The following is a 10,657-nucleotide window of genomic DNA, read 5'->3' as shown; positions in this document are numbered from 1 at the left end:
CAAGGGCGAGGGTCAGGGGGGACCCCGGGCCATGTGGGAGAGGGTGGCCCCAGTGTGGAAAGTCCGGCAGCACCTGATCCCTAGATCGGGGGGCCATTTAGGGCAAGGATTGGGTCCATCCACCGGGCAGCGTGAGCCAGGTCCTGGAGCCACTGTCCGGTTGCCTGGGCGGCCACGCCTTGTCTTCCCAGCGGCCACCATGCCCTCAGGACCTGGGGTGTGACCAGGGCTTACCCCAGGCTTGCGGGGACAGTCGTGCCGGGGACCGTGGGCAGCAGTCCCAGCGCGGCCCTGGTTGGGCCGGATCCAGCACATGTGAAGGCTGAGCAATGCGGGGATTATGATTCTCGGGGGATCTGGGCTTACAGGGCCCCTCCTCCACCACCTCAGCTGACCCTGGCCTGGAGGCGACTCAGGTCTGTCCTGGGGCCAGGAGGGAGTAGAGAGCACTTCACTGCCCGGCCATGTCCAGTGGGTGGTGTTGGGGAGGCACGGTGGAGGACAGTCCTGCCGCCCTGGAGCGGCTCCGAGTCGTAGAGTGACTGTGAGGCCACCCATGGTCCAGCAGGGCCCCCCGGGCGGAGGGTCCCAGTCGCTGCTGCACACAGCCAGTGGTGCCTGCGAGGCCGGATAGGACTGTGGCCAGGTTCCTGCTGACCGCCTTATCAGGGCCCAGTCTCCACACCCCACACACAGGCACACCCCCAGGTCCCACTCTCTGCTCTTGCCCCTGCAAGCCTCGGGCAGCTTGTTTACCTCCAGGCCTGGCTGGCCCTGAGCCTGGAGGGAAGCAGGAGGGAGTGGCTGTTTTTAGAAGAAGGTGACTTTACTCCTGGGCTGTGGATCACATGGCAACCCTGGCTGTGAAGGGCAGGGCTGAGGCCTCCTGCAGTCCTTAGAGCTCTTCAAGGGCATACTGGTGTAATCCAGTAAGGGTGGGAGCGGTTTCTCCATCCTTGCCCCCAGGGGGCTTGTAGAACGCGTTTTCATCACAGGCCTTCTGCTGGGAGGGAGTGACCCAAGAAGCAGCAGGTGTCCCTGGGGAAGGGACACGGGCTGCTGTCAGCACCTCCTTGGCACTGATGGATGGAAGCTGGTCTTTCCACACCCTGTGAACCCAGAGGAGTTCATCCCTCCTCCCCGAGCATGGTCTGAACAAGGTCTGGGGCTCATCCTGGCACCCCCTGCCTGCACAGACTGGCTTTGGGTCGTAGGCAGGGGACTTGTTCCGAGAAGCTCGGAGACCAGAGACAGCCCCCTCTGCTGGTGTCTGCGGCCTGCCAGGGACCCTGGGGGGGTGTCCTGCAGGAGTGAGCCATAGGTCCAGTGAGAGCTGGGACGAGCCTCCTGGAGCCTGGCCTTGGTTCCCGCTCAGTTAGGGGTGGGGACACTCTGTCTTCACTTGAGGAGGCATCGACAGGTGGCAGTGTGGACCAGGGCTGGCCACTGTCTAGGGCTAGTGCCCTCTTGGCTGCTGTGATTCCAAGGCAGGTACCTCCAGGGTGGCGGTCAGCAGTAGGGCCCCACGTGCCTTATATGTTGTCAGGACTCTTCTGGTCAGCGTGCCCCCATCCCGACAGCTCTCTGCAGATCCCAGGTGTGCCCGTCTGCAGTTCCCTGGCCTGCCTGTGGAGAGGCACTGTGGCCCCAGGGGAGCCTCAGGTCCCAGCGTCACTGCTCCTGGCGGCTTCAGACCCCTTGCTGCCTAAACACCGACTAGGGCAGCTGGGCCCCCACTAACTGCATTCTCTTCTTAATTCGCTGTCGCCCCATGCCTGTGCCTGCCTCGACACAGCGGGCTTCGTGCTGCCACCGCTGTCCCAGGAGCGGGGGCCGGGGGACCATGTGGAGCTGCACTGCGAGGCTGTGGGCAGCCCCGTCCCTGAAATACAGTGGTGGTTTGAAGGGGTTGCGCCTGACGCACCCTGCGCCCAGCTCTGGGACGGTGCCCGTCAGGACCGCATCCACATCCACGCCGCCTACCACCAGCATGCGGCCAGCACCCTGTCCATTGCCGGCCTCACCATGGACGACGCTGGCACCTACGAGTGCAGGGCCAGCAACGACCCTGACCGCAACCACTTGACCCGGGCACCGCGTGTGCGCTGGGTCCGCGCCCAGGCCAGCGTGCTGGTCCGAGAACGTGAGTGGGGCACACAGATGCTGCTCTTCCCAGCTGCCTGGCTCTCACCACGTCGTGACCTGCACCACCACCCCACCTGGAGGCCCAGGCCCGCCTCCCGTCCCTCTCGGCTCCATCCACTCCCAGCTCTTGTGTCCTCCGCTCCGTCCACACCCAGCTCCGTAGCCCCCCCAGCTGCATCCGCTCCTGATTGTGTATCCTCTTTGGTCCATGCCCAGCTCTGAGGTCCCCATAGTTCTCCCCATTTGCAGTTGCATGTCCTCGGCTCCGTCCACTCCTCAGTTCGTAATTCAGTCCTTGGCCTCTGTCTTGTCCACCCTACAGAGTAGGGAGTCTTGGTGTCCACTCCTGGTGGGGCCCCTGCTCCCCCGTGCTGAGGCTGTGTGGTCCAGGGGGACCTTTAGCATCACAGTTTCTAGTTTTAGGTTGTAGTCTTGAACCCAGAGAGTCCAGCTGCTGTTGCTGGCTGACATGTCTGGACAGTGGGTGGGCACAGGGTCAGCAGTATCACACGTCTTGGAGCTGCTGGGGACCTCAGGGCAGCAGGGCCTCAGTCAGGCCTGCCTCAGTCTCTGACCACTCGTGTGATGTGGGGACCGACAGTCAGCCTGGGTGGACGGGCCTGCGCTCTGTGCTCTCGTGATCTGTGTCCTGTGCGGCTTTTCAGCTGGTGAGGTCTCGATCTTCGTGGAGAAGATGGACTCCAAGACATTGCTGACGTGTACCCTGAACCACAGCACCACACCCATCGAGGGCCACCGCTGGATGCAGGGCGACAAGGTGCTCATGGAGGATCAGTTGTCCAGCCTGAGCACCCAGTTTGAGTGAGTCCCTTGGGTCCACCCTAAGCAGCATTGGGCCCCTGTGAATGCAGGGAGGGCTCCTTGTGCCTAACTCAGCCCCCCTTGTGCAGAGTGGACTCAGAGGACAGCGGCAAGTACGACTGCATCTTCCTCCCAGAGGACGTGGGCAGGGCCAGCATCTCCGTGGAGGGTGAGTCCTCTGGGCCTCGGGAGGTCGAGGTCTTAGGCCAGATATTCCTCTAAGCCAAGGTTCGGGCCCCTCTCGACCCCTCAGGCCTCCCCAAAGTCTTTGCTGTGAAGAAGTCAGAACATGCCAACGAGGGCGAGACAGTCACCCTCAAGTGCAAGTCCAACTCCTTCCCACCCATCACCAGCTGGGTCTGGTTCAAGAAGACTGACGCAGAGGAACAGGTCTGTCCTCCTCACCTCTCCCCTGCCCCTCCTCACCTCTCCCCTGCCCCTCCTCACCTCTCCCCTGCCCCACCTCTTCCCCTCCTCACCTGTCCCTGTGGTTCCCTCATTCCGTCCCTCAGCTCATCACCAACAGCTCCCAGAACAAGTTTCTGGTGACCTCCGCGGACATGCGGACCGAGCTGCACATCAGCAGCCTGGACCTGGAGAAGGACCCAGGCGTGTACGTGTGCAACGGGACCAGCTCCTCAGGCACCGACCAGGCCTCTATCACCCTGCGTGTGCGCAGCCGCCTGGCCGCACTCTGGCCGTTCCTGGGCATCGTGGCTGAGGTCCTCGTGCTGGTCACCATCATCTTCATCTACGAAAAGCGGCGGAAGCCGGAGGAGGTGTTGGATGGTGAGACCAGGTGTTGGGCAGTCCTGTCTGGGCTTCCCTTGTCTCTGCTGTGAGCCAGCATGCTTGGTCAGCGCCGGGGTCCAGGGCTGTCCCCAGCCAGGACCAGGAGACTGGGTTTTTGTTGTGTGGAGTTCTGGGATGTCTTGTTTACAGGGTTCCAGGGTGTCCTGCTGGCTCACCCCACCTGGGAGGGGTGGAGGAGCTAGGGCACACAGGGCGGTGGGGTTGTGGGCCTGGGTCTCAAGGGGGCCGCTGTCTACATTAACCTCTCCTCCTTCCATGTCCACTGCTAATACGGACCTGCAGATGAAGACATGGGCTCTACACCACTGTGAGTCTTGGCTGCACCCGGCGGGTGGGCATGAGGGCCTCCCTTCCAGCCCTCCTGACAGCCTCTCTCCCTCAGAAAAAGTGGGAGTCACCATGTCAACGACAAGGAGAAGAATGTCCGCCAGAGAAATGCCAACTGAGCACTGGTGAGGGCCCTGCGTCTGAGCTGTGCTGCCTGTGTGTCCGTGCCCATTTCTCCCCCACCCTGCGTCTGAGCTGTCCGTGCCCATGTGTCCATCCTGACCCCTCTACTCGGGCAGGGCGTGGGGACACCACAAAGGGCTGAGCCTTCCTTCCCTCCAGGCTACCTCCCAGGACAAAGGAGGAGCAGTGCCTAGTCACAGTCCTGCCTCCCCAGCACACCCATCCCAGCGTACGCACCTCTGGGGCGTCTGAGAAACATGCCTGGGAGAGCCGCCCGCCTCAGAGCCAGTCCTGTCCCAGTTCCTCCCCCTCCAGCCCAACTCGACTTTTCCCGCCTTCAGAGTCACACTCAGTCAAGCCTCTCACGGGGTCTCCTTTTCTTTCATTTCTTGTGAACCCCAGGGAATCAGTGAGATCCAGGCTACCTGCCAGCCTCCCACAGCCTAAACTGCCCCTCCCACTGGTGCCCAGTCTGCTGTGCAGGCCCAGCCATGTGTGCTGCCCCGTCTGAAGCCCTAGCTGTCCACTCTGTGCTTGGTTGTTCCCAAGTGTCCATGGGTGCGGCCTGGGCCCGGGGCCTAGGTACCCCCACACTCCCAGAACCCTGACGTGCCAACTCGGGCCTCCCAGCCCGGGCTGCCTGGACAACTGGTGGGGGCCTGCCCCACCTGACCACAACCCAGCCCCTACCACCTTCACCCCACTCTCCAATAAAGACTTCCTCCACCTTATCTCACCACAGACTGCTGTTTGACTGTCCCCAGAGTAGACAGCAAGCCCATCCCTTGCCAATCCACACCAGGACTGAGCCCCTGGGGAGACAGAGTCCTGGCACCCTGGCTTGGGTTTGGGGCTGCAGACACATGGGGCTCATGTGACCTCAAGGGAGGTCAGCAGAAGGTGAGGCTGGGCAGTGGGCAGGAATGGAGTGCCTTCTTGGAAGACCTTCCTTGAACCAGGGAGGACAAGGCCCAGGGAGAAGGGAGCCTCAGCCCAAAGCAAGCACCAGCCTGGCTGGTCTGGAGAGTGATGTGGGCTCAGGAGCCTGGAGCCAGGGTCATCATGGTGGCACCACGCAGGGAGGTTTGGCCTCAGGTCTCAGTACAGACCCACAGCCCTGCTGGTTTCCTCTTCCCTATAGGGCAGGGCCCTGGGAAGAGGCTGGCACCCTCTGTTCAGGAGCAGATTGGCTCTGGTGTGGGCTTCTGTCATCCAGTGAGCTGCCCTGTCCTGCACTAGCCTCAGCAGCAGCCGTGTGTCTGGGGAAGGTGGCCTTGCAGTGACCTCCACGTTCCAAGAACGGCCCCTCCTCCACACATGCCCATGTTTGATGTTGAACCCATGGTGAAGGCTGTGGTCTGATCTGCAGCAAGGCTGTCTCCTGATCCTGATGCCACGTCCCTCACAGAGTCCAGCTGCTTGAGTGAATGATGTGCTTGGCATAGATTGCATAGGTATGAGAAGGGACACAACCCTGATGCATGTTCTAGAGTTTAAACACTGCAGTGTTGCCTTTTTCTGTTTGCGTAGTGGCCTCTTGGTCGAGGTACAGGTTTCCCTTGAGCACAGGTAAGTGTCCTGTGATTCCCAACATCGGTGTCAGCTGTGTTCCTGTGGCCACCACCAGAGGGCACCATACTGCCCCTCACAATCAGGTCCTGTCCCCTGGGCACCAATAGCCACTGGCAGTCCCCTCAGCATTCAAGGGGTCCTAGACACACCCAACTGAGGCAGCACCCTTCTGTGCATCCAAGGTATCCCAGGTGTCCCCTCTGAGGGCTTTCAGGCACCCCTGAGTTGGCCTCTTCTATAAAGCTGGGGTGCTGTCCACTTGGTGACATGGGTGGACACCTGTGTGGAGCAGGGTGTTCAGGGTTGATATCCGGAGCCATCACCTACTGGATCTGTCCCCCTCAAGGCCCTGTCATGCTGGAGCTGCACAGGGTCCCGCTAGCCCCCTGGGCATCATCACCTTACCATTGAATTTTCCATGTGGACAGTGAGTATGTAGGCCCGTCCAGAAGTGCCCTGAGGGCAAGCTTCCAGCTCCATGAAGTCCCCAGGCTGTCTCCTGTGCTTGGAGACCCAGTCCTGACAGCGGGGAGCCCTAATAAACCTCATTGCTGCTGTGTTGCTTCACCCGGCTTGTCCACACAGGGTGTACACTGCCCTACCCAGCCAGGCAGCAGGCACCTGTGTCCACTTACCCCAGGTTCCCTGTCTCTGCACACTAGTGTTCCCCCATCTGCCTGCCCCGAGGTCTTTTAGTCCCAGCCAGGTAGCCTGCGTGTGCCCAGTGCTGTCCCAAACTCCCCAGTCTGCTTCCCCCATGGTCCCTGTGCACCCCTCCCTGTGTTCACCCACCTGCCTCCGGAGGTGACGTGGGGACATGGAAGGTTTGTCCTGAACTGGACTCCCAGCATTGCACAGAGAACTAGGGCTTATTCATGAGCTTCCCCAAAAGCACCTTCATCTCCCAACACAAGACCACCCCAAAGCACCCAAAGGGCTGACCGCCCACTTGGTACTGGGATTATAGGCAGCAGTGCTCTTTGAAGGCAAAGATATTGAAGCTTCATCTCACATACTTGGGCATGTTGCTCGAAGAGGCTATTCCTGAGAAAGATGTGATGCTTGGAAAGGTGGAGGGTCAGTGAAGGAGGAAGAGCCTCAAGAGGGATTGACATAACGGCTGTAGCAGTGGGCTCGCCAGGGTGAGGATGGCACAGGATAGGACAGGGCTCAGCTCTGTTCGTAGGGTCGCTACGGGTCGTGTCCAATTGCACCTAAGAACATCATCCCCTTGAGGGGTGAAGTAGGCTGGTGGTGTGAGCCCCAGGGAGGGACAGGCTCCAGAAAGATTCACAGCTTGGGAAAACCCCTGAGGTTGCTGGGGCTGGAGTTGACTCATCAGGGAGGGCCAGTAACCCCAAAATATGAGAGAGCAAAAGAGACTGGGGGGGTCACTGGCTACAGGGGCAGAGCTGGGAAGATGTCTCTGGAGAGTGGTCCTCAGACCTGCTCCACCTTCCTCCAGCCTGTCAAATCTTGAGGGAGAGCAAATCCTGGAACCCCAAGTGGGTGGAAGTGCTGTGAAGATGGGAGGGGCAAGAGACAGGACCTCATGGGACCCACATCTGCCCTAGATGATGTCACTGTAGGTGAGGCATCACCATTCTTGGACCTGGTTCTGATGCGATTTCCTAGAATCTCAGGAATATGAGGTCCTAGCCATGGTGGGGGGCAGGGTCCACTGGTGGGACCCAGAAGGCCCCCAACAGCAGCACTCTGTGTGCAGGCCTATTGAGAGCTGGAGTTGTGAATCTGGAAGTCACGAAGAGCAGGGTGGACCATAGCTGCCGGGAGGGAGTAAGCAATTCCAAGACGTGGACACTTTCAGGCCTTACTTCTCCACCTCCTCCATCTCACTGCCTACCCCCTTCCCTACATCAAACCTGACTTCATCTGCCATTTCTACTCCAGGGCCCCCCTCTCCCACTACCTCTGGGCTTTGCACAGTCTACAGCTGGCCATCCAGACCACATGTCCCACAGACACTTGTGACCCCATCGCAGATACCCCATGATCCCATATGCACCCCATGACCCCATCACAGATGCCTGGAGACCTGATTGCAGGTACTCCATAACCCCACAGACACCCTGATGTCCCATCACAAACACACCATGACCCCATTCCTCTTCCAGGGGAGACAAAACCAGGGTGTCTGCTCAGAGTTGCCTCTCTTCAGCACCACCCTCTGTTTGTCACTCAAAACGCCCCCATCTGACACCACCATGCTTGCTGAAACTAAGGACCTGAAACACTTGCAGAAGGTCAAGGGCTGTGTCTTTGATAAGGATTGAAGCTCAACATCAAGAAGACAGATTCTCACCACTAGGCGAGAAGAGATTAAGATTGTTAACAATTTCACCTTGCTTGGCCCACAATCAACACTCTTGGCATCAGCAGCTGGGAAATCAAAAGATAAATTGCATTAGGTAAATCTATTGTCAGGTCAGGGACCTCTCCAGAGTACTGAAAAGCAATGATGTCAGTCTATAGACTAAGATGCACCTGATCCAGGCCACGTTCTTCACAATTATTTGCTATGCATCAGAGAGCTGGACAATGACTAAGGATGATAGGAGTAGAATTGATGCCTTTGAGTTGTGGTGCTGGAACATACCATGGACCACCAAGAAAACAAATAGATCTGTCTTGGAGAAGTTGAAACCAAGTTTCTCCTTGGAGGCTAGGATTTTGAAGCTCCATCTCACATACTTTGAGCATGTGGCCAGAGGGACTGATCCTTATAGAAGGACATCAGGTGCAGAAGGGTGAAGGGACAGTGCAGGAGAGGAAGACTCCAGATGAGATGGATTGAACCAGTAACCAGGGCAGTAGGGTAGGTGTGTTGGAGTCAATGAGACCGGCTCAGGACAGGGTAGGCTTCAGAGCTGCTGGACATATAGGGTCACTGCGAGTCACAGGAGACTTGACAGCATGTAACAGTCTCCTTGCTTGCTGCGACTCTCAGATGACACAATGGACTATTGGGTCACTTCCACAGCCCAGGACTCCAACTGGAGGAAGAGCAACACTGGGTCTTTCAGGGACAGTGCTGCGTGCATGGGCCAGCAGGTCCCCAGGGCTGTCCTCCACATGCCTCTGAGCAGACCTGCGTCTACCCCTCAGTCAGCACAGGGGAGTCCACTGCCCACCACTGTCACATCGGTATGCACTCACCACATCATCCTGTGCTGGATTTCTGAAGCTGCCCCTCCTCAGGGTCCCCCAGCAGTAACTGGGAGACGGGAACCACTGACTGGCAGGGGGTGGAGGCTTTCTTAGTGCAAGCAGCTGATGGAGTGCTTGTTGAGTGAATGAGCAGAGGCATGTTGACTGCAGCCTGGCTAGGGGTGGGAACCATGGCTGGAGAGGTGCTAGGGAGAGCTGGGACCCCCTCCTGCCAGTGTCCTTTTTGTTCCTGCCAGGGCAACAGCAGGTGGGCAAGGCCTCTGGCACGGCAAGCCCTGTGGTTCTTCTCTGGCTCAGCCTCAGCTCTGGGGTCCTGGCGCCTGTCCCAGCCTGACATCTTCCCAGGGTGAACATGAAAGACCCCCCTTCAGCTGGACATGTGTTTGCTCCAGGGTGGCTACAGCCTGGCAGTGGCATCTCTCCTATGAGAGACAGCTGCCCACCCACCCGCCCAGGGATGCCACAGCCTGGAGGAGTGGAACACCAGAGTCTAGGGGATGGGCAGCCTCCTCAACTCTGCCTGCTCAGGGGACAGCCCACATGGCCATCCAGTGGTCACCATGAGTGGGGACATTCAACTCTGTTCTTGTGGCACAGCCATCCTGGTGGGCAGGACACACCAGATGCCAACACAGCTGCAATGACCGGAAGCCTCGCTCCAGGTGCCCTGACACTCAGGCCCCCTGCTTCCCTAGGTTCCTTGATCCCTAGTCTCTCTGGTCTACCTGGTCCCCAAGGCTCCTGGTTCTCAAGACCCCCTGACCCCCTGGCTCCTCTCTCAGGCCCCCTCATCTTCCAGGCTCCTCTCCCGGGCCCCCTTGTCCTCAGATTCCTCTCTCTGTCCCCCTCGTCCCTCAGGCTCCTCTCCCGGGCCCCCTGGCCCTCAGGCTCCTCTCTCATATGCCCTGGTCCTCCAGGCTCTTCTCAGGCCCAGCATATCACCCAGTTGCTTGGGTACCTAGTGCAACTGGGGGCAGGCAGAGCACTGAGGGCAGGGGCCTGGTCTGTGTCCCCCCAGTCTCCACACACGAAGCACCCTCAGTCTAAAGTAGAGCTTCTGTGTTTTCCCAGAGCTGGAAGGAGGGACCTGGACACAGCTGGGCTGAGCTCAGAACAGAGACCAGGGAAGCAGGTGGGAGACTGGAGGGGGCTGTGGAACCATTGCGACCTTGGCCGCTTCCCTGTTCTAAACCCACCAGCCTGACAGGGACAGAGAGAGGCTGGGGCACCAGTATGCCTGGGGCTCTTCTGGGTCGTGTGGGCTGGGCCTCAGTTTCCCATTATGCAGACTAAGCAGGGAGGCGTCCATGGGGCCATGAGAAGACTGTGTGTGCCGCCCAAAATAGCGCTCTTTGTCCAGGGTTTGTGCGTGACAAACTGAAGGCTCTGGGGCCTTTTAAAAATCCTTTTATTATGAAAATTTTAAAATCTATAGTCGAGAGGCGCCCCCGCGGTGACCTGCCCCTGCTGGCCGCGCCCTCTGGACCAAAGCTGAGGACAAGGCCCTCCCAAGGTCAGGGGCGCAGATGACAGGCGGCTCAGCTCGTTGACCTTGAGCACGTCCTTGTGCGCCCCGCGCCTCAGTTTCCCCCCTGGAATCAGCCTGCGCGCGGCTCCAGCACTCAGGAAGCCTCATCTAGGGCCACCCCCACCCGCGGCCTCAGTT

At 59.4% G+C, this 10,657-nt stretch overlaps 2 protein-coding genes across 2 annotated transcripts in view; both read left to right on the top strand.

Annotated features, from left to right (window-relative positions):
• Window positions 1-4,226, top strand: part of BSG (basigin (Ok blood group)) — a 4,702-nt gene extending 476 nt beyond the window's left edge. The window contains exons 2-8 of the mRNA XM_006897953.1: window positions 1,796-2,143; window positions 2,811-2,967; window positions 3,057-3,136; window positions 3,221-3,357; window positions 3,480-3,756; window positions 4,063-4,087; window positions 4,163-4,226. Coding sequence (XP_006898015.1) covers window positions 1,796-2,143; window positions 2,811-2,967; window positions 3,057-3,136; window positions 3,221-3,357; window positions 3,480-3,756; window positions 4,063-4,087; window positions 4,163-4,226 — 1,088 coding nt within the window. The remainder of the gene's footprint in view (window positions 1-1,795; window positions 2,144-2,810; window positions 2,968-3,056; window positions 3,137-3,220; window positions 3,358-3,479; window positions 3,757-4,062; window positions 4,088-4,162) is intronic.
• A 3,605-nt stretch (window positions 4,227-7,831) lies between these two features.
• HCN2 (hyperpolarization activated cyclic nucleotide-gated potassium channel 2) overlaps window positions 7,832-10,657 on the top strand; it is a 21,586-nt gene continuing 18,760 nt past the window's right edge. Inside the window, exons 1-2 of the mRNA XM_006898025.1 lie at window positions 7,832-7,868; window positions 9,774-9,945. Of these exons, the coding sequence (XP_006898087.1) occupies window positions 7,832-7,868; window positions 9,774-9,945 (209 nt within the window). The remainder of the gene's footprint in view (window positions 7,869-9,773; window positions 9,946-10,657) is intronic.

The sequence above is a fragment of the Elephantulus edwardii genome, unplaced genomic scaffold, assembly GCF_000299155.1.
Source record: "Elephantulus edwardii isolate Elephantulus edwardi_28Jun2011 unplaced genomic scaffold, EleEdw1.0 scaffold00217, whole genome shotgun sequence".
NCBI lineage: Eukaryota > Metazoa > Chordata > Mammalia > Macroscelidea > Macroscelididae > Elephantulus > Elephantulus edwardii.
The sequence above is the reverse complement of the archived record's forward strand: the minus strand, read 5'-3'. Positions and strand labels throughout refer to the sequence as shown.